The sequence below is a fragment of the Balaenoptera borealis genome, assembly GCF_965194805.1.
Source record: "Balaenoptera borealis genome assembly, chromosome: 19".
NCBI classification, from domain to species: Eukaryota; Metazoa; Chordata; class Mammalia; order Artiodactyla; family Balaenopteridae; genus Balaenoptera; species Balaenoptera borealis.
Genome location: NC_138878.1, coordinates 9,600,333 through 9,624,013, shown reverse-complemented (window position 1 = coordinate 9,624,013; position 23,681 = coordinate 9,600,333). Strand labels below are relative to the sequence as shown.

The 23,681-nt window shown below is 40.8% G+C and overlaps 1 protein-coding gene across 3 annotated transcripts in view; it reads right to left on the bottom strand.

Moving 5' to 3' along the window:
* The window catches only part of ADAMTS18 (ADAM metallopeptidase with thrombospondin type 1 motif 18), a 150,819-nt gene that overhangs the window by 61,035 nt on the left and 66,103 nt on the right, over positions 1-23,681 (bottom strand). For 2 of the 3 annotated variants that reach the window (XM_082366319.1, XM_082366320.1), the window contains exons 2-8: positions 18,146-18,428; positions 15,399-15,592; positions 15,044-15,127; positions 13,338-13,497; positions 10,587-10,692; positions 7,090-7,227; positions 4,892-5,045 (exon numbers count right to left, since the gene is read on the bottom strand). In XM_082366319.1, coding sequence (XP_082222445.1) covers positions 4,892-5,045; positions 7,090-7,227; positions 10,587-10,692; positions 13,338-13,497; positions 15,044-15,127; positions 15,399-15,592; positions 18,146-18,428 — 1,119 coding nt within the window. Of the gene's footprint in view, positions 1-4,891; positions 5,046-7,089; positions 7,228-10,586; positions 10,693-13,337; positions 13,498-15,043; positions 15,128-15,398; positions 15,593-18,141; positions 18,429-23,681 lie in introns of those variants that run through there. The other variant, XM_082366321.1, reaches the window with a different exon arrangement.

The window sequence follows — 23,681 nt, the reverse complement described above, 5'->3', positions numbered from 1 at the left end:
AGCAAATATGTGAGCAGGAAATTTCTACACTACCCATATATTCATGTGTGTTTAGTAATGACTGGGAGGTAAAAATAGTTAATTTGGAGACTATTTGCCTTTTAACTAAGAGATCTGGTTTCTAACCATCATCACCACCATCATCATCACCACCATCACCATCATCATCATCATCATCATCATCATCATCATCATCATCATCATTTAAGTAGAATAGACCAAGACTGGAATAATGCATGTCTGATTCAAATCCTTGTCCTGCATTTCCAGGTTGCAGGACCTATGGACATGTTATAGAAGCCCTTTAAACCGCAGTTTCCTCACCTGTGAATAAGTGATAAAATTAGCACATGCCTCAACAGGGTTGTTCTCAAGGATAAATGGTGTAAATGATCATCATCATTCCTTCTTCATCTTTATAATAATTTTCAAGCATTTGGACAATTTAATTCTTACACTAGGCCTATGAAATAATTTAACTCTCATGCTGGATTATAGTAGGCAGAATGATGGCCCCCCAAAACAACCATGTCCTAATTCTTGGAACCTGTGACTATATTATGTTATATAGCAAAGGAGAATTAAAGTTGCAGATAAAATTAATGTTGCTAATCTGTTGACCTTGAGATGGGGAAGTGCTTAGATTTTCCAGATGGGCCCAAGGTAACCACAAGGGTCCTTAAACAGGGAAGAGGAAGACAGAAGAGAACCAGAGAGGTGGCAGTGCGGGGAGGACTCAGGGAGGTGTTGCTGATTTTGAAGATGGAGGAAGAGGCCATGACCCAAGAATGCCAGCCACTTTGGGAAGCTGGAGAAGGCAAGAGAATGGCCTCTCTTCTAGAGCTTCCAGAAGGAACATGACCTCGCCAACACTTGATTTTAGCCCAGTGTGATGCATTTCAGATGTCTACCTCCAGAAGTGCAAGAAAATAAATTTGAGTTGTTTTAAGTCACTACGTTCGTGGAAATTTATTACAGCAGGCATAGGAAATAAATACTGTCGTTAACACCATTTAGTGGTGAACACTAATTCCTCTTATAAACTCATTTAGATGAGGAAACTGAGCAAGATACTGACAGTTTCAAGCTGTAAAGTCCCCCAGCTGGTAAGTGGCAAAGGCAGGACTCAAACTGGCCTGATTTCAGAGTCCGGATCCTTGACCACTGCTCTGGACCTGGATGTGCCATCAATGGATGCTAGAAAGCTCTCAACTTCTCCAGGCCTTGGCTGCCTATCTATAAAGGAGGGGTGGGGGAACTTCCTTGGTGGCACAGTACTTGAGGATCTGCCTGCCAATGCAGGGGACATGGGTTCGAACTCTGGTCTAGGAAGATGTCACATGCCGCGAAGCAACTAAGCCTGTGCGCCACAACTACTAAGCCTGCGCTCTAAAGCCTGCGAGTCACAACTACTGAGCCCCCATGCCACAACTACTGAGCCCATGCGCCTAGGGCCTGTGCTCCACAACAAGAGAAGCCACCGCAATGAGAAGCCCACGCACCGCAATGAAGAGTAGCCCCCACTCGCTGCAACTAGAGAAAGCCTGCGCACAGCAATGAAGACCCAACGCAGCCAAAAATAAAAAAATAATTAAAAAAAGAAAAAAATAAAGGAAGGGGACTGAACCAGATTCCTTCCAGCTCAAAAGGTAGAGTTGCTTTTCAGAATGACATCATTAATGGAATGTCAAAATCATGAATCGCCGAAGTCATTCCATTTTGTTCACCACATTCTATTGACTAAGGTAGAAAGTGAACACATCCATTTTTGGGAAAATAGTAATGATGAGGGAGGATACAAAGTGATTTTTGTGGTCACTTGTTGTACTCCTGAAAATTCAATGAACCAGGCAGGCACCTGATTCTCCAAGCATTCCAGTTAATAGAGATTTCATGGTTAGAAAATATGGCAAAGAACATACTTAGAAATATTTCACAAAAAAAGTGTTCCACAGGACTGAGAAAAGAAAACACAGGGAAACGAGAGATACAGGCAGTGAGCCTGGTCTTAGGGACCATAAAATTCTTCTCCCAAAAAGAGAAGGGAAGGACCTCCAGGACACTGCTTGGAAACACCACCACCAGCAGCAGCCCCAGATAGGCACCACACATACTATTTCCAAAGCTCAACACAGCTCAGAAGACACAATATGGAAACATTTCCCATGGAAATGGACCTGCTACTGACATTGGTAGAGAGCCTGAGGCAGCCTTCCAACAAAATGAATGAGGTTCATCATCTCCGTGTGCTCCCATATTGGGTCATAGGGGGGACAAGTTAAGTTGGGAAAAGGACAATCTACATCAAAATGGAGGAAAGGGAGGTAACCATTGAAACAAAGCCGCAGTTCAAAAGGCTTTCAGAATTAAATTGTTTTCCCTCTTACAGCCAGGGGAAAGCCATAACCCACACCCAGAGCTTATATGGCAGCCACCAAAATGACCCCAGGGTGGACCAAAGCAGAGGAGACCCCCCCATTCCACAGCCAACGCCAAGCCACAGGGCTAAGGAAAGGGGGCAGCTGGAGAAGACCAAGAAAATAAAGCAAAACACAAAAACACAGGGATTCCAGAGTGAAATACGACAGGCTGTATGAACATGTTATTTCTTTTGTGGTGAAGTACAGAAGTCAAACGTAATTATAGCCAACGACATGCTCTGACGACCCGAGAGCCATCTGAGAAGGCTTCCTTTCAAAGTAAACAGAAATGAGAGTTTGCACTTTTTTGCTTATTCTTCCCTCTTTTTTTCCCCAGCCTATTCATCTAACTTTTCCTTATCTATATAATTCCCTAGACTTAAGTCATAATTTAAGGGAAAGGAAAATAACCACGGAGACTCCAAAGGTCTCATGTTGCCTGGATGTGACTCTTTAAGGAAAGAGTCTCAATGCTGTATGTTGTTCTGTCCTGTCCCTGGTTGGCCACCTTCTCCTGTTGTATTCTAAAGATTGGATGCCCCTTCAGGGGAAGCGTGACATACTCAAAATGTTAATGGTCCTTGCATATCAAACTCTATCAAGCATCTCAAACTTAACATGTCCAAAACAAAATTCCCCAGCTGTCCCCCCAAATTTGTCCCGTGTTCAGCCTTCTCCAGCTCGCTAGCGTTTGCCAAATTAAGATCCACATACCATGGAGGATACACCAAAAAATGTGCACGGTGTATGCATACACTTTTCTAATGGTTACGCATTTAAATTGCACTAGAAAAATATGCAGTCCCATGTCAAACCGGCGATATGGTGGTTATTATTTCTTAGGACTGGACTTTTATTTTTTTAAAGTGAGTTGATTCATAGAAAAGCAACAAGTGAAAAATAATACAGAGATATGGCACAACTAATAAAGGTAATTGTTAAGGACTGAATTTTAATGCTGAAGTTTAGGAAACACTGGTGTTAACTAATGAAGAGCAGGAAGCTTAACATCAATGTGGGTGATGCGATTTGTTTAGCTTCCACCAAGGAAGCTTTTTTTTGTGGCTCTGGGCAAATGGAATACATTCTCTGAGCTCCACTTAAAAAGTGGGTGATAATTCTCACTTCAAAAGGTTGTTGTGAAGATTGAGGAAAAGTAAAATAAGTCTCTAAGTGGAATGCCTTATGTGGAGCAGAGCCTCACTTAGCAATTGCTGGAGGGTGATGGTGGATGGTGGTGACGGAGGACATTAGTGATGGCGATAGCGATGGCGGTGGTGTTGCTGATGATGGTGGTAATGGTAGTGGTGATGGTGGTAGAGAAAAAGGAAGAGGGAGAAGAAAGGAGGAGGAGAAGGAATAGGAATAGAGAGGGGAAGAGGAGCTATAAATCTCCAAAATTTCCATGTATCCAGATACCTAGAATTTCCACGTTTCTCTTTGGATACTAGGAATTAACCAACTTAAAAATGATTCTACTTTTTAGGGATGTTGAGATGGTCAGTGATGTAGTTGTCAACCAGTTGGAACCATGTTTCTCCCATTTCTACGTCCTGGACTTTTGCATTTTCCCATATATCTTTTTCACAGAAAGGTAAGTCTTTCTTTTTTTTTTAATTTTTAATTTTATATTGGAGTATAGTTGATTAACAATGTTGTGTTACTTTCAGGTGTAGAGCAAAGATGAATGGATAAAGAAGATGTGGTATATATACACAATGGAATATTACTCAGCCATAATAAAGAATGAAATAATGCCATTTGTGGCAACATGAATGGACATGGAGACTATCATACTAAGAGAAGTAAATCAGACAGAGAAAGACAATTATCATATCATATCACTTATATGCGGAATCCAAAAGAAATTATACAAATCAACTTATTTACAAAACATGTAAGTCTTTCTTGAATGAAAGATGACAAAAAAATTGTGTTAAGATTACTCAAGATACACCTTGATACTCAAAAGACAAAAGATTATTCAACATAAATACAAAAAAAGTGTTAAGAGTACTCAAGACACATACAAAAAAAAGTTAGCTGTCAATGATCGTGTTCATATTACTGTAAAAGGCATATGTATGTCCTCTGAGGTGGTGATGATCTTATATGAATTACATTAAAAGGGAATATGAAACAATGATAACAAAAACAGTTACGAGCAGTAGGTAAAAGCTATTGTATCTAGATTTACTACTTGTGATAAAAATCTTTGTCTACAGAGGAGGAATTTTCTTCCAAGGACGCAGTCAGATGGTATTTAAACCAGGCATGGTCTACAGGGGATAAGCCTGGATAATTCACTGACAGTAAAATTGCCACTTAATTATCACGCCAAACAGATGACATTTTAGAGATAACCCAGACTCTAACCCTTGGCCTTAGCAAACCAAATGTTTATTCTTCTGGTAGATACACAGACACACGATAGAATCTTAATGTAAGTTTGAAATCACAAGCAAACATACCTTCACAAAACCAAGGCTGCATAACTTGGCTTTTGCTCCAAATTGCCACTTGCACTGTGTGTCAGCATCATAAATCTGTCCTGGTAGTTGGTCCGGATATTTATACTGTCCTGTTTGCTTGGGCTCATCCACCAGACACCCAGCCTGAGGTGTACTGCAGTGATAACACATCCTTATTAGTTACCAAGTCTATCTGTGATCTGGCCACACAAAACAACATACCTCTGAATGCATTCATGTGAAGAAAAATGTAACATGGCAAAGAAATAGGTACAGGCTTAAAGTGAAAAGAGTGAGTCCTGTCCCGTCTAAGAAGATGAAATTTACACAACTGCAAAGGGTTGTACATGGTACTGGAAGTTATAGCCATCCAACTTGTGAGGCTTGACCTACTAGGAGATGGGAGAAGTCAGTATATTTGAAAACTTTCCCCAATAGTCTCATTCAATAATATGCAACAAATTTGTCTGAGTGCCTACTCTGTGGTGAGTATTAAAGTTACAAAATAAACTAGTTAGAGACAGTTACTTGTCTTCATAGAGTTGAAAGTCATGCTGTGTTTTTTTTACAGACAATGGGGCAGTGGTCAAAGATGTATTTTACCTCAAATAATCTTTATGAGCAAAAAACTAAAAAGATTTTGAAACAAATCAGGGAATCAGGAGAAAGGATGTGTTGAGAAAAAAAGAAGTCAGTCTTAATGGGATGGATTTTCATAGAAAGCACCTTATCTCCACTTACTTAAATAATTAAACTAGGATGTCACTGAGAGGTAAAATAGTATGGTGGTTATGTGTGATTTTGGAGTCAGACAGATGGGGGTCCTAGTCAACCATGCAATCAAGATCAACTCTTATACATCTCATTACTGACATAATTTGACTTCCGTAAGAGTTGTTAACACATCAAGCGAGACAATGTAACATGATGACCACAGCGTAGGAAGCATTCAAAGTTAGCTTCTGTTGCTGTTATTATTATTATACACAAAAAAGCATTTAACTATATCATAAAAATGATGGAAGTTCAATCTATACTAAATTGACCTTAATTTATAATATTTATTGATTCCATTCTCACATGAGATAGAAGAGAAAACTTCAGGCCCCGGATCATAAATTTAAAATGAATTAGAAAATCTTCTATGTGAGAAAGTCACACAGCGAGAGGCTTGTCAATTTTTTACCATCCTTTGGGGCATCATTTGATTAGACATCCTTCCATTGAATCAGCCTTGCCTGTGTGTATGGCTAATTCTGTAAACATCTGCAAATAATAGGCACTGGCACAGGTTCAAAAAAATAAGTATCAGGGGAATAATAATTCTCAAAGAAACTTGGTTAGTTTCCCTAATATCTGGTCAAAGGGAGATGCGATAAGAACCTGAGTGTTCCTGCGAGCCCACATAGATTAACAAGCTGTATCTACATACATATAAAATGATACAATACACGTATGTTTAACCACAACTCTAGTGTTGTAAAATGGTCAAATATATATAATATTTAAGAAAATCAAAGGAAATGTCAAAGAGTTTCAAGTCTGTGTTCATCACTTACTATGAATCAAATAGTGCTACCTTCCTAACTCCCATTTTACTAATGAAATCTAGGCGTTTTGAGTTACTGAAGGGATTTTACATAGCTCTCATCATGCCCTTTGGATGTCTCTTGGATACTGAGCTAGCTCGTGGCCATTTCAAACAAAATAACCAATCAACACAAGGCTCCATTCACTGTAACACAAGCACACCATTTTAGCACTTTTAATACTCTTACGACCGAGTTGATTGATTAGATTAAAATAATTAGTTACAGTAAAAGGGCAATATATCCAGCAACCTCTGGACATCATAGAGGAGAGAGAGTTCTAAGCACAGACCATGGAGTCATAACAGACCTAAGTGTGAGTCTTATGTTGACAACTTACCAGCTATAGACCCTTAAGCACAATTAACCTCCCTAAGACTCAATTTCCTCAACCCTAGAATGAGGATAATAGGATCGATGCGAGGATTGAATGGGGCAATATATGAGGAGCATTTAGCACAATATTAGACCTTCACTGTATTTCTTCAACAATAATCATGTCAATATCATCATCACCAAGCCACCAAGTATTTGTTTTCATGTCTGTTGAGCACTGTTCATGGTCACTACTCCAAACCTGGGAACGCCCCTGGCTCTGGCCTGTCTTACCTGAGGAATTTCTTCAGATACTGCCGGCTGCACGAGGACCATGAGAACACCCCATTGTTTCCGGTCAGCGTGGGGGACATGATGTTGCCTTCCGCCTTCCTGCAGGGGTTGCCTTCCCCATCGTGAACCATGCCGAAACTAAAACAGAAAGAAGAAGACAGAAAGCCTTCTGGGAACCCATTTCCCAAACTGTAAGCAGAGGAAGAAAAAGATGTATTGAGAAGCAGGGAACCCAAGTGAGGGACAGAGTCATTGAAATTGTAAGAAAAGGGAAAGACAAAACAAGGTACTATCTAGTGTTGTAAAATTCATGTAGAAAATTCTAAAGAATGCTAAGGGCTTTTTTATATTATACCTTGGCCACAAAATCAAAGAATGGTATACGTGCTACAGATTTTAAGGGCAAGAAATTTTTGGTCAAGATTTCCAAGTTAAACTAAAATGATGAGACAGTCAAATTCTTTTATTCCAAACAGCAAAAAATTTTTTCTTGCCACCCATATGGAACTGTGGTAAGAAATTTCAGAATGAGTAGGAGGTAAGTACAGACAGAAGCTGATTATATTTATTTATTGACTCTTTATGCATAAGGATAGTGTGACATATAAACTTCTAATGATGATCACTTTATTGCTGAAATCACAGGCTCTTTATATAATTAAATTCCCCTACCTACAGTCATAAACATCTTTGAAAATTAATGGCTCAATCCATCTACTGAAGGCGCATGATGGACTTCTTTTGAATGCATTTTTTGAGAAGACTTTAATTTAGCCTATTTCACCAAAGAAGGTTCTAGCAATAACAGAGTAAAAATAATTTTAGGTGGTTTACCTAGAAATCATATACATTACACCTCAATGACTCGATGACTCCCAAATCTCCTAACTGGTAGCATAAATGTGACATTAAAGTTTATATGCACATAGAATACACACACCACAAAGACAGAGCTTACTTCAGGCCATATTAAACTGGAAGGGGATGGGGAAATAAGCTTCTTTGGTCATCTCCAAAAAATTCAGTACCCAAAAAAGCTTTTTGTGACTTTTCTCTGGAGGTAGAGAATGGAGGGATACACCAATTTATCATCGATTTAGATTGTTCTTAGCCTAATTATTTAGAGGAGTAAAATGTGTCTCCTAAGAACATATTTTTAAGAGGCAGGTAGGATTTCTGTGGAAATATGCATGCTACTCTGATATAATAATTTATCAATATAGCTATCCTTCAAAGGTAGCCTATTCCAAATAAACAACTGTATTATAAACATAGATATGATCCTATTGTGACCCATGTCTGCAAACTAGCTATTTTCCCATCATTCCTCCCAATTTATCAGGCAAGGAATGGCAGGATGGCAGTATACTGTGGTCCTATCAGTGAGTACCCCAGGGCTTTAGAGGTGATGGATTCACACATAGGTATTAATTAACCTCAATACACACTCGTGGGAAAGCATTTTCCCATCCTCCACTTTGTCCAATTCAGTTCATTGTTGTACCTAACCAGGAAACTAAGGGGGTCTGTTTGGGAGACACTCTTTCTAAATATATTTGTGAAAGTCAAAAGCAGAAGGCAATTTACATGTAAAGCACCACAGGAAAGAGTAAGAATCACAGAAATGGGGATAAGGCGGGGAGAGATCAAAGCCATTACTCTAAGAGGAGAAGGTCATTAAATCAGCATTTCACTGTGGTTTTACGGACATAAGAAAACCAAGTTTCAATTGAATTTTGAACTTGAAATTTCTTAATTTTCTAATTTACTTTGATTTAACACCCTTTTAGAAGATAACATGCGTTTTCTTTAGCACATGTCAAAAGTCTTGTCAAAATCTCATGAATTGTCTGTTTCAAAATTTAACTCTGTTAGGCCATGTTATTTAGAATTTGAGTATGTACTTTCCATTGTATCTGTTCTTCCTCCTACCTCTGACTCTCCTCACCCCACCTGGAGAATGTCTTTGGTTTTCCTTACTAACGTGCTGGATTTTGATTTTGGTAACTTTAACTCATGACCAAGGATGATTACATTTTTTAAAGGCCAATACTTTTTTTAAAAAATTTATTTATTTTTGACTGTACTGGGTCTTCATTACTGTGCGCAGGTTTTCTCTAGTTGTGGCGAGTGGGGGCTACTCTTTGTTGTGGTGTGCGGGCTTCTCATTGCAGTGGCTTCTCTTGTTGCGGAGCACGGGCTCTAGGTGCGTGGGTTTCAGGAGATGTGGCACGCGGGCTCAGTAGTTGTGGCTCGCGGACTCTAGAGTGCAAGCTCAGTAGTTGTGACGCACAGGCTTAGTTGCTCTGCGGCATGTGGGATCTTCCCGGACCAGGGATCTAACCCGTGTCCCCTGCATTGGCAGGTGGATTCCCAACCACTGTGCCACCAGGGAAGTCCCTAAAGGCCAATACTTTTTTAAAAGTGAGAAGACTGGTTCATGTGGACCTCATGCTGGTGAAACAAATTTAGATGTATATTTGACATTCATAGATATTTTATTTCCTGCACTTATCAAAGGGACCTTGTGCCTAATGGGCATTTTTGCACCACTGTTCCAATAAAACTGGTTCATTCATATCTTGCTATGAAAGCAGTTGTGCGTAGATATAAAATGCTGGGTGACTGTTGGATAACAGTAATGGTCAAGATTCAAATTTTCTGAAGATAATAAATAGCTTACAAGACACACTAATACCAAAATACCAAAATATAAATTATAGTTGCAAAATAGATCGCGTGTGCTTTTATTTTTAAGTCAGAAATTAACTGATGCTCTGAAAACGAGCATTCAATATAAATGCTGAATACAAGACACACATACATACACTCCTAAACTCATACACCCTCTGAAACAGTCATTTTGTGAAGCAGTATGCTTATTCCAATATAGATGTTACTGCTTAAATAATGTTTGAAAATTCTCTGTAGAACTGTATGTGTACCAGGTTATATGCTTCATAAAATACATTCATCTCATTACTCTTAGGTTTCTTATTCCTCCTTTCTAACCCTATTCTCACAGAAGAATTAAATTAAAAAATATTAAGGACATGCAATGACACCGAGGAAAAGAATATCCAGCATACACATACAGCATACACAAAAGTTTTTAAACAATTAACATGTCATTACATTCTGGGAATTGACATGTCCCCATGATTATTTCTGTAGTATAATGAACTAAAAAGTATCTTTACTGCCGCAAAACTTGGAAGAAAATAAACACATGCCTAAATGACCAGAGGATCCATTAGATAACTTGCAGCCCGTTTATGCACACAATGTAACACTGAGTAGCTATCAAATGTTCTTTAACAAAAGCCTCAACAATGACTGGCCTTTGATTGAGCCCTTCTCATAGTCAAGTACTATTCTAAGCTTTATACAAGATTTATCCTATTTATTCTACCCAGATCAATAATAATCATTAGAGGAATGTCAATGAATCACCCAACTGGTTTTCATATAAAGTGGTGTATCAAGGGGTCACTTACTTGTGCCCTGACTCATGAGCGATGGTGAAGGCCAGACCAAGTCCCGTGTCCTCATTGATGGTACAACTTCGGTACTTACTGCACATCCCACTGATGGGGGCAAACCCTGTTGAAAGAGCAATTTCAAACCCAAAGTCAAAAGGAACACACACAGATACCTGATCATTTCTGATGCCCTCAAAATGTTCTGCACAGTTTTAGTTTTAAGGATTAATGTATTTTCTTTTTTTGGTAGAAAAACACTAAAGGTATACACCTCTCTGTCCTCTCTAAATAGATAAGAGTAGGACTTAATACTTTCTTGCTTTCAAAAGATATTGTCATCAACTGACCCTCCTAACAACTGTATGAAGGCAGTATGAGTATTGTAATTCCCATTTTATATATAGGATGGATAGCAAGTCACAGGATATTTATATGCCTGATGTAAGCTCATTACTTGGGTCAGAACAATTGCTAAAATGATAGCTAAACCAATGTAAAATAGTCACTTAACGGTAGTATTAGTATCAAAGCTCAAGGTGTATTTTCTAAGCGAAAACAAGGTATATTTTCTAAGAGATGCATCCTCATTTTTCTCTAAAGCAGATAACATGAAAAGGCCTAAAGAGTGTTAACAGACTAACTTTATTTTTCTCCTATTCATTATAATGTGATAAATGTTCCTGTTCCCCAAAACTACCTCCTTCCAAGAGCAGTTATAAAATCATTCCGGCCTGTTCTCGAGTTTATCTTGAACTACATTATAGTGTTGAATGCCTTTCTTCCCAAGCGTGGGTCTTCATAACTAGTAGAACAAGGATATGTACCCAAGAGTATGAAATATATGCTTGTGAATTGACTGCATCCACCTTGCTGCCATGATGTAAGTGAGGTCATCTGGTAAACCTAATGTATAGGCACACATCATGGATGGCACCATCATCATCAACGCTAAATAAATGGCAGTTAAATACCACACACTGTCCTATATGCCTTGTATACATCTACGTGTGTATAATTATATATTAGAAACTGAGGCTCCGAAAGGTGAATTAATTTGCTCAAGATCTCACAGTCATAAATTCTGGACTCAGGATTTAAGTGCAGACATATTCGAAGTCAACACCCATGCTCTTTGCATTAGGACATGCTGCTTTAAATAAGTGACTTATAGACCAGTTGTTAGGGTTATGTCCTAACATAACTGTACTTGTTTCTCCAAGTCTTTCCATAAATTTTGGTCTCTGACTGACTGATAAAACTACCTCTTCTCAGAATCCCTCTTCAAAACAGCAACAATGCACTGGGCTATCAAATGTCACTTTGCAAATTCCAAGCTCAGAATATGACTGAATGTATACCACCCCCATCATAAAAACCCAGCCTATGGAACAATACCCCAAACGGTTGATTCTCAGTCATGCATCGTGTTTTGAAGACTGTGATTAATCGTGAACTATTAAACTTATTTTATAGGACATAATACAGGCATTACAGAGAATTTGAAAAATACAAAAAATAAAAAAATCTAAAAGTCCAATCTACATTTTTTTAAACAAATTTATTTTATTTATTTATTTTTGGCTGTGTTGGGTCTTCGTTGCTGTGCGCGGGCTTTCTCTAGTTGCGGCGTGCAGGCTTCTCATTGAGAGGGCTTCTCTTGTTGCAGAGCATGGGCTCTAGGCACTCGGGCTTCAGTAGTCGTGGCTCGCTGGCTCAGTCGTCGTGGCTCGCGGGCTCTAGAGCACAGGCTCAGTAGTTGTGGCGCACGGGCTTAGTTGCTCCGCGGCATGTGGGATCTTCCCGGACCAGGGTTCGAACCCGTGTCCCTTGCATTGGCAGGTGGATTCTTAACCACTGTGCCACCAGGGAAGCCCATAAAAGTCCAATCTACTTTTATCTTTAATATATTATGAAGGATTATAAAGCACTTCAAGGAAAAATATATTTTGAGGAAAAAAATGGGAGTAAATCATGTAAACTTTTCTCAGTTCCCCCAAATTTTTACCATCAATCTGGACTATCAGTTGTGTCTGAAAAATATGGCTCCCACTGCCTGTTTTAGTAAAGGAAGTTTTATTGGAACACAGCCATGCTCACTTGTTTACATATTGTCTTTTTCACTAATATAGCTGAAGTGAGTAGTTTCAACAGAGCTTGGATGACACACGCAAAGCCTAACATATTTACTGTTTTGCCCTTTGCAGAAAACATTTGCCCACCCCGATCTAGATGAGCATCAATTCATTTAAAAAAATTGTTGAATTCCTACTGTGTGCAATAGACTATACTAGAAAATATAATATAGATGTGAAAGATAGAGTTCTTATTCACTGTCTTGTACAAATATGGAAGAGCTGAGTCCTTCAAAGTTCAAGTAACTTTCTAAAAGAAGCGTGCTATCTAGGGGCATAGCTGAATGCCACGGAGACCAGTCAAGTTCTTTCCAGCTATCCAGTTCTGCAGTCAAGATGCTTATGGAATAACCTACAACTTATGTAGTTAAATGACAATTTATCTCATGTCTGAAGGATCATCAAAAGGTTTAATAAAGAAAAACACAACTGGAATAAAGTAAAGGGGTCCCCATTCCACACTGAGTTCAGTTAAAAAGAACAATGTTCAGCAGAGGGTACAATGAAGATACTCCACAATTTGCAGATTAAGTCTCCTTATTAAGAATCCTAAGGGCCACCCACCCAATAGAAAGTTTCCAGACTGTGTTTTTAGCTAACATGGGTGTGCATGAAGCATTTGCTCGTATCATACCTAGAGTATCACATGGTTCGTTCTTCCAGGAACAGATATCAAATCCCGTGAGTAAGATGGCGTGGTCATGCCTCTTGCCATTCTTTCCAATGAGGGCAGACTGCCACTGACAAAAACTATTCAGAGATTGGTCTGCATGATGGTTGATCAATAATCCTCCCTATGGGAAACCCACACAAATTAAAGTGTGAATTTGTCACAGAGATGAGAATGCTGCATCATTCCATTTGTACAGGCAAACACAGAAGCATCTTGTTTCTGGGGGAAGGCTCAGCAGAGGAAAACATCTGAGCTAAGGCTGGACATATTGGTATTAAAAAAAAAAAACTAAAAATATTTTGGGTAAATGCTCACAATATTGATAGTTACTACAGAGTTTCAGTAGTGTGCTTTATGACCAACTGTGTTTCTACAACAAATAAACTGGTATCAGTTAGAAACACCTTTGTTCATCTCACGCTGGTACCATCGTTATAGAACTGTTATTACTTTTAGAACATAATTATTAATTAATGGGGATAAAGTTCCATGACTTCTTCAGCAAAGCATGAGGATGGTACTGACCATAGCTTATTTACCCCTACGTCAAAATTTCCAGCCAAGGGCTCGGCACATCATAGGTTACAATCCATCAATCAATAAAACGAAAGCTCACTGAATGGATGAAGAAACAAATAGCCACAATATTCTAAAGGGTAAGAAAGGACCTAGTCTTCAAACAATTTTTATCAAAATGTTTTCTCAGAACTATTGACTTGGGTCGAATTGAGGGTTTTTAGGCAAAATCTTTAATTATCAGTGAATTAGGATGTTGCTGACTTTGAGTCCTTGGGCAAAGTGTGAGTGGTAAGTTAGACAGAAGGGTCTCCCGAACAACACACACCTTTTCTGCCCTTCCAAAATTCTAAGAATAATTTGATATGTTGTTAACCTCTGTAGCGCTATAGACCTGGGCAATTAGGATCCTTTTTGTCTGGTCTCTGACTCTCTGCTTTGTCCATTCATTACTGGAGTTACAGATGGAGAGGAAAAGCCTCAGGGGACTTAAAAGTAGTTGGATTGGTAATCCCCACCTCAGAAAATACAGTTTCAACATCAAAACACTACAAAGCAGGAGGTGACATGCAACTTAACACTTTATTATATATTCTGTCTTGCATCCCACTGTAAGCAAGTCAAGGGCAGTTAAATATTCCTTGTTTAGTTTCTGTAGTACCTAAGGTGGTTGGTTTTGGGAGACAGTAGGCTTACCACCAGAATTTTCAGATGACTTATTTTCAGTATATTTTCAAAATATCCTTTGTACCTACCCAGCATCTCTAACTTGCAAAATCCAGCTAACTTTTAAATCTCTTACCAAATGCACTTTCCTTGTGAAGCTTCCATAATATTTATATAACGTAATATCTATATTTTACTTTTGTATTCATATTATATATGCACATTTAATCCTATTGGCTATCACTGTATATTGAAAAATATATATTGCATATATATTTTGTATGTTTATATATAAATAATTATTTTGTGATGTTTTAGTATTTAAATGCACAACCCTATTAGATTGTACTTTCATTGAGGGTAATTTGAAATTTTCAAATTTGAATTTCTAATGACAATGACATGGGTTGGCACACAGTAGGTGTTCAATAAGTGTATCCTGAAGGGCAGGATGAATGATGAAGCAAATGAAGTTTGGCACTTACAGGTTCTTGTTCCAGAAGAATAAGGCTGACTACAACAATGTTTATATCACTTCCAATGGTCCCATCTTTAAAGAGGCTGGAAACCTGTTGTAACAAATTGAAATCAAATGAAAGTAAAAGAAACAAAATTTGAAAATTTCCAAAACTGCCAGGGGAGATCAATCAGACATATATATAAACATGTATGTTTTGATTTTACCAAATACATGTATGCATGAAGCCAATTTCCTCCAAATTTAATTTTTTTCAATAAAATCATGTGGCTACACCTGCTATTCAACCCATGCGAGGGAATTCCATGATTTTTAGCTATCTTGGAGAGGCAGGGGGTTGGGGTCCTGACAATCTCCCTTACCATGTTCATGACCGTGAGAATGTACGTGGTGACATTGGCCTTGCCATGCTTTTCCACCATTTTCTTATCTGCTACCACAAGGGTTTCCACGTTTAGGCCTTTTTGTGACTTTCCAGCTGATCTTCTGGGCCGCCCTGCGCTCCCGTATTCATCAAACCTGAGATAGGTATCCTCTGTGGGAGGCTTAGGGGCATCTACAAGGAACAGAAGAGCATTTGGAGGGCTATCAGCAGAGATCATCCAGGGGAGACAGACAGAAATCTAAACAAGGGGAGGAGAGAGACCATGTAATCAACACTTCACTCACCTCCTGATAAATGATGCCACTGGTACCTGTCCTGGGGCTATGGACCTAATTTATGGTCAAGAGAGATTCTTTCAAAAGAAGGTTGGATGGACGGATGGATGGATGGATGGATGGACAGACAAATGGATTCAGTAACTCAAAAATGTTCTTCTAAAGAGTCAAAGAAAACAAGCTACAATTCTAGTTGGAAGAGCAGGTCAAGAAAAATCAGTATTGTGGGAAGGAAATGCTCATTTTATTTTATTGCTAAGAAACTGCAGAAACAAGACATTATCCTTTGCTTCTGAATTCATTATCACACTTTGTATATTATTTTCTAAATAAAATTTAGAAATATGTATCCTGTAGAACACTGCCCATGTTGTTTCATCAACACAAACTTGAATGTAGCACAAAATAAGTGGTCAATAAGGGCTCTTTGACCTGATATTAATTTAGTTGCTGGGGAGACAGCATAGTCAGAAGTGATATTTAAAGTTAAATACTTTGTAATAGATAAGGTGCAGGCATGGATATTGGCCAGTCTCTGAGCAGAGACCCGGAAGTACCCGCTGGATTAAGCACGACCCCTTTAGTTATTGGACTGTGACAGATCCAAGGGTTGCTGGGAAGGAAAACGCATCTGAAAAGCTCAGGACAGTATGTACTACTAACATAGATGTATTTTAATACTTTAACAACTGGTATAGTCATTATAGTGAAGTCAACACTCCACAGAGAGAAAGTAAATTATCAAATCATTGAGAGTTCGATTTAAAACCTCAAGTAGGCCATTTTGATAAATGACTCTGAGTTTCAGTTTCCTCATCAATGAAAAGAGTGTAATATCCAACCATAACGTTGCTCTAAAGATTAGCTTTTATATCTCATATCAAATACGAATCATTAGGGGCTTCCCTGGTGGTGCAGTGGTTGAGAATCTGCCTGCCAGTGCAGGGGACACGGGTTCGAGCCCTGGTCCAGGAAGATCCCACATGCCGCGGAGCAACTGGACCCGTGAGCCACAACTACTGAGCCTGCGCTCTAGAGCCCACGAGCCACAACTACTGAGCCCTCGTGCCACAACTACTGAGCCTGCGCGTCTGGAGCCTGTGCTCCGCAACAAGAGAGGCCGCGATAGTGAGAGGCCAGCGCACCGCGAAGAAGAGTGGCCCCTGCTCGCCGCAACTAGAAAAAGCCCTCGCACAGAAACGAAGACCCAACACAGCCAAAAATAAATTAATTAATTAATTAAAAAAAATACATATCATTGCCACTATAAATATCATTACTATCATTAATTAATACCACTACTATTATAAATTCATGTCAAATAGATGTTCCTTAAAAAGGATATTTCAGTTACACCCAAATCCCCAAAACTAATTAAAACGGTAGAAACTGTCTTGCATTTTGCTCCTGATCGGCATGGCAGGGGTACCACTTCCTCTTCTCCGTGGGTATCACCTCGCTGCTCTGTCCAACTAGCTAGTCATGTGCTGCCCATCGCTCCTGAGACTTTGAAATGGGGCTGGTGCCACTGAAGGAACCAAATTTTTAATTTTATTTAATTTTTATTAATTTTAGTTTACACTTAAAAAGTAATATTTGTTTCAGCTGTTGAAAACCTTAAGCATATTTGGAACAGTTTGACTATGTAAGTCTACTTTTAAACTTGAACTTTAAATTTTATGAAATCTAGATACAGATTAAGTATTTCTGGTGAGAATTTATTGTCTGATTTGAAATTGTTCTCGAAGTGTTAAATAAATTGATTTCCAAAACTTAATTTGTAAAAAGAATATAAAATACTTCATTTTAATTTGTTTTCATTGGTTATATTGATGACATGTTGAGATATTTTGTATATAGTGTGTTAAATATATTATTAATATTAATTTACCCATTTAAACATTTTTTTATGTGGCATTTAAAAAATGTAAAATTACATTTGGGGCAGGTGTTGTATTTCTATTGGACACTGCTGGTCTGAAAAATGCAGACGGTTGGGCCCGGGTCACAAACCAAGTCCAAGGGTCCTTATGTTTCATCGCCACCTCCAATCAGGTGCCAATATTCTTGTTAACTGGGAAGTCTTTCCCTCAAATCCTCAAAAGGAACACCCAACCACACCTGGGAATTCACCTCTGATTTCTTTCATCATTTGGAAGACTGGGTCCTTTTCTCAAGGGTACAGAAACTAAAACAATATTGGGACCTTCGACTAAAAAGTAAAAGACGTTAAAAGAGGAAAATAAATCTTTCCAGTTTAACTTAGAAAAAATGATCGCCCAGTTTTTGTCTGACAGGGATGATTTCTGGTTCATCTCCAAGATTAATTTCAGTGGGGGCTTCGTGTAGCCCAATTTTAACCTGCAAAGTCAGCACACCCAAATGGCACTTGGGAAAACCTGTCGAGGGCCCAGAGAGGAACAGAACAAGAAAAAGTTTCCTTACATACATTTCTTGCGTCGTCCACAAAAATGCTGCTTTTGCAACCTTCCATGGTGATGTTTTCTTTCTGGACTCCAAGTTGTGTGGGGAGTGCGACTTGGGGGGTGACCAGCAGAGTTCCCGCTGGAGCTCAGGTAGCCATGGCAACGCTGGACCTTCTCCTCGGCAGTCCTTTTGTATAGCACGTGAGGATGGTGGCCTGCAGGGGAGCTGTAGTTGTGTTCCTGGGCCAGGAGCTGAGGTAATGGCGAGATGAGGAATTCATTTTTTCGTGTCCTTATGAGACCTGACTAAAAAGCCAAACACAAAGAAAACATTAAGGATACCACGCATCCCTTTTTTGATGTGTTGGTTTTCAGCAATTGTTTATCGGCTTCTTCCCATGTGCAGGCACTGTGCTAAATGCTTGGAGTGTATCATGTCGTTTTATCTGCACCATGAGCAGTGGCAACTGTTATTACCCCCATTTTACAGATGAGAACACTTAGGCTAAGATAGTAAGTAGGAAAGCTAGTACTGGCACCCAGAATTCTCCACCTACTGGGGCAGTACTGTTTATTACTATTCTAGGCTGCCAGTCTTGATGTTTGGGACTCGAGGGCTAAGCCATGTGACATCCTGGGAGTCTCCACATCTAGGACATGGCAGACACTGTGGTAAACACAGGACAGAGTGATGAATTGAAAAACAGCCTCGCCCTGAAAGAGCTTATAGTGTAGACAGTAAAAACAAAGACATTCCATCTTGATTTCATAAGCGCTCGATAAAAGAAGTAGCAAGGATTGCAAAGTGAGCGATTATCACTTATCTCCAAGCAGAGGTCTGGGGAATCCAATGGGTTGCACCATCACGAAGAGACATATCTGCTAAACTGAGACGAAAGAGGGGACTGGGGCGAGCCCATCCAATCACAACGTCACTTTCAAGTTCATGGCACAATACGTCTATCTTTGTACCTGATATTTCGGCCACAAAACACCCCTGCCTTTTTCCCTGCACGCTTCGCGCTCTCTCTTCTCTGCTCCAGCCTCAGCCAGGAATCTGGTTAGAAATGCAGACTCTTTGGTCTCTCCCCAGACCTGCGGACTCAGAATCTACATTTTACGTAGATCCCGGGTGATTTATCTGCCCGTTAAGGTTTGCAAAGCACTGACACAGGCCAGCAATTCTTAAACTTTGCTGAACATAGGAAACGCCTGCAGATCTAAATACACACACACACACACACACACACACACACACACACACACACTCACTCCCAGACAGAATCCCATACCATCAAAAACCGAATCTCTTGTGACTCATGTATCACAAATTTTTTTAACTGCTCCAAGGATTACACCAAAGTACAGAGTTTGTGACTCAGTGCTTCAGGTCCCACCTGCTTCACGTGCAAAATGGGGAGAATTCTTCCTGCCCTGACCACCTTTCAAGGGGAGAAAAAATAACCATTGCAGAAGCCCTTTACACATTCTCAATCCCAGCAGTTTGGATGACTGACGATGAGTGAGTGAATCAACCCACATCCACTGAGCGCCAGCGAGGTGCCAGGCACGCAGGTAACTGCGAGCACGTACCTGTGCAGGAAATACGCACACACAGCCAGAGACATAAATATTCAAGGATGTAAGGGGGTGACACGGTGAGGGCAGGTTACCAAGGGAACACAGAGGCGTGTGTGGGGTGGACGGGTGGCAGCAGAGGGGCTGTCCCCAGACCTTATTTTAAGCCTCTGTCATGATTCAGTTTCTCACTCCTAAAAGGAGTCCCAGAATGTGTGATGTGGTCCTGATTTTCCTTCCACTTCAGAAGTCTGCTGCCGTCTTAAAGACTGTCTTATGAGGACTTCCCTGGCGGTCCAGTAGTTAAGATGTCACGCTTCCCACTGCAGGGGTCGCGGGTTCGACCCCTGGTCGGGAACTAAGACCCTGCATGCCTCGTGGCGTGGCCAAAAACACCCCCCCAAAACCAAGCCAAGACAAAACGAACAAACAAAAAAACAAAGACTGTCTTATGGTCTGTAGCACCAGCATGATGCTTTCCTTCGTTCAGCAAACACCCTGAGCATCTAATTCACAGCCCTGTTCTAGGCACTGGCACAAAAAGGCACAAAGTCATGAAGCAGTTCACATTCCTGCTGTCATAGAGATGATGGGAGAATCAACTGGCAAGAAAAATTTAAAGAAGTAAAATCTCACGATCCCAGAAATCCTGCCCACCCAACCATACCTTAGGCTGTATCTCAGAGCAGCCCGTCCCCGCCACCAGCCCCGTGCCAGGCTGGCAGATACTTTCATCCTTCATTTGGACACTTTCTATTGAACCTTCCAAATCCCCCATCTTCCCCAACATGGTCTCCCGACATCGGCCAGTGTCCTCAGCCAACATGAATCAACTCACTTCACGCGCCCTGGTATTCATCTCAAATCTGAATCCCTTTTTCCTGGCCCACAAATCTCTCCACCATCTGCTTCCTTTGGCGCCTGGCAGCTGTGTCTGTCCCCTCTCCTTCATAACATCCTGAATAGGACACGTCTTTGACTTTTTCTTTTTTTTTTTGGCTGCACTGAGTCTTCGTTGCTGCGCTCAGGCTTCCTCTAGTTGCGGCGAGCGGGGCCTAGAGTGCAGGCTCAGTAGTTGTGGCGCACGGGCTTAGTTGCTCCGCGGCATGTGGGATCTTCCCGGACCAGGGCTCGAACCCGTGTCTCCCGCACTGGCAGATGGATTCTTAACCACTGCGCCACCAGGGAAGCCCCAGAGCATTTACTTTTATAAGGGAAAACTCCATGTGTCGGGGGCCTCCCTCTTTTACCAGGAAGGAGAGGTTGACTAAAACTCTAGAAATTCTTATCAACTGAGAAGTTTCCGCCTTAAATCTGCGTAACAGCCATACCCTTGTTTACTGGGCTTTGCCTGATAGGCTCCCGTAACTGCCATCCCCTACCCCAACCTTTCTATTGTCTTTAGCTGGAGATGGTATTTAAGGGGGCGGGGGATGGCTTGGGCCTTTTGGGGGAGTTATTCAGCTCGCCTGGGCATCTCCCATGCACACAGGAGGTATACTTGTTATTAAACGTCTATTTGTTTTCTCCTGTTAATCTCTCCTTTATTACAGTTGGGGGCGTGGTCTCAGCCAAGAACCTAAAAGGGTAAAGGGAAATTTCCTTTCCTTGCCTACACATTCTTTTTATTTTTTTCCCTTAACATCTTTATTGGAGTATAATTGCTTTACAATGGTGTGTTAGTTTCTGCTGTATAACAAAGTGAATCAGCTATACATATACATATGTCCCCATATCCCCTCCCTCTTGTGTCTCCCTCCCACCCTCCCTATCCCACCCCTCTAGGTGGTCACAAAGCACTGAGCTGATCTCCCTGTGCTATGCGGCTGCTTCCCACTAGCTATCTGTTTTACATTTGGTAGCGTCTATAAGTCCATGCCACTCTCTCACTTCGTCCCAGCTTACCCTTCCCCCTCCCCGTGTCCTCAAGTCCATTCTCTACGTCTGCATCTTTATTCCTTGCCTACAAACTCTTAACCGAGTTCGCACACACTTTTCCTTTCCCCTGCCGTCTTCTTCCTCCACAGACTCACTTGCTTGGCCTTCTGATGCTCTTTGCTTTGTCTTAGATTCAGTACCATCTTCCCAGAGAGACAGGATTCAGGACGCTGTCGAAAACTACCCTCCCCACTTCCCGTATTTCGGGCCACAGTTTATTTGCTGTGTGTCCTAATTCAATGAAGGAAACAAAGAAAATGCAACCTTCCCACCACCTCTGATGTCCAGTTTAAACGTCCAGTCGTACCCTGGCATCCCTGGTGTATGCCACGCATCACCAACCAATACATAATTGGCTATTAGCCTACATACATCTGTGGAATAAGTGAACTGAAGAATCGCAGAGCGGAGGGGATGCTGAGGGTGGCCATGCCAGCACCCTCCTCCCTTTGCAGCCAGGGAAACCAGAGCTGGGAAGCGACAGGTTCAAATTCATTAAAACCTTGAACTCTTTCTATATTACAGATTTTGGAAGCAGATCGGTTATGGGGTCCCTGGAGAAAGAGAACCAGGCATGGCTTTCTTGACATAAGAGAAGCCATTTTGGCCTAAGCCATTTTGTGATCTAAGCCTGGCCACCATGCTTGCTTGCCCTTGAACAGGTTTCAGTAGCCAATGATCTTAAGGGAACAAAGGAATGCAGGAACAGAGGAAAGGCAGTCAAATAACAGTGCAGTGATAAAGCAGAGTCCTAGCTCCTCCTCAAGGGATATACATCATTTTTGTCTTTGAGTTCTGCAGGAACTAAGACCCCAACTCAGGTGGAGGATGGAATGATGACGTTGACCCTCCTGACTTCAATCAACTAAAGCTTGCACTCTGTCGACCTTGGCCCCCAGTTCTGTGCTGAGTTCTTCTCTGCTCAAGCCCCTTCACGAATAACGCATGTACCCTGAGCTTCAAACTTCCCCAGTTGTGCTGTTCAGGGAGATGCTGCTTTGGGAAGGACCCCCAGTGTTCTCCTCACTTGCTGCAAGTAGTAATACCCCCTTTGCTTGGTTGTGTCTATTGGCTGGACACCCACCAAGAGGCGAATCCAGTTTTGGGGTAACAGTGTGAAGGCAGGAGCCGTCCCTGTAATACCTTAGTTAAACTTCACAGCCACCTTGTGAGCGACTCTCTACTGGGAGCCCAGGTAGGATTCAGGCCCCCCTTCCCTGAGCAGGGCCCTCACATCTAAGCCCGGCCTCCCAGGGCCCTCACCCCGCCGAGGTGCGAGAAGACAAAAGACCCCATTTACAATCCCCAGCAGACAGAGTGAACAGTTAAAGGGAAAAAAAAAAAAAAATAGGGAATTATCCATGAAAGCTCTGCAGCCTAGCTAACTTCCTAACTTGGTTAAACTCATATCAAAGGCTTAAGCCACTCAACTGCCTTAACTGGACGAACCTGTTTAGAAGCCTTCTCTTTTCTCGTTATTTCTGGAGAACTGCAGGCAACTCAGATGCAGAGTGACAACTTCTGCATTAAGAAAGCAATAAAAAAAAAATTGGCATCTTATATTGGGACAACACATGGGGCCCAAACAACCCTCTATATTACAGTTTAGGGCAACAAGGACAAAACTTCAGAACAATTTCTTTATAGCAAAACCAGCATTTTACAGGGCTGGATATTAAGGAAGAAAAATATTCTTTTTGGGCGTTTAGTTTGATGGAAAACACTGGAGTCTAACCAAAAATACATCTTATAGTTTAAAAATATAAGCCCAGTACCTCTAAAAGGAGCCATCTGTTTAACTGTAGAATGTATGAAGCATTCTGAGTGACTGAACACACGTGACATTCTGACAAAATGTGGCCTGGAAGACAAGATGGATCTGTGGTCCCACGGGCTTCCAACTAAATGGGAGAAGCAGGGATGAAACAAGTAATGATCACACTGGGTAGGAAATATTCCTTTATGTCAAGTATGAAGGAAAACAAGCAGGGCTCTACGAGAGAAAATAACAGAAAGAGTGAGGGGAGAGGGGAGACTGATTTT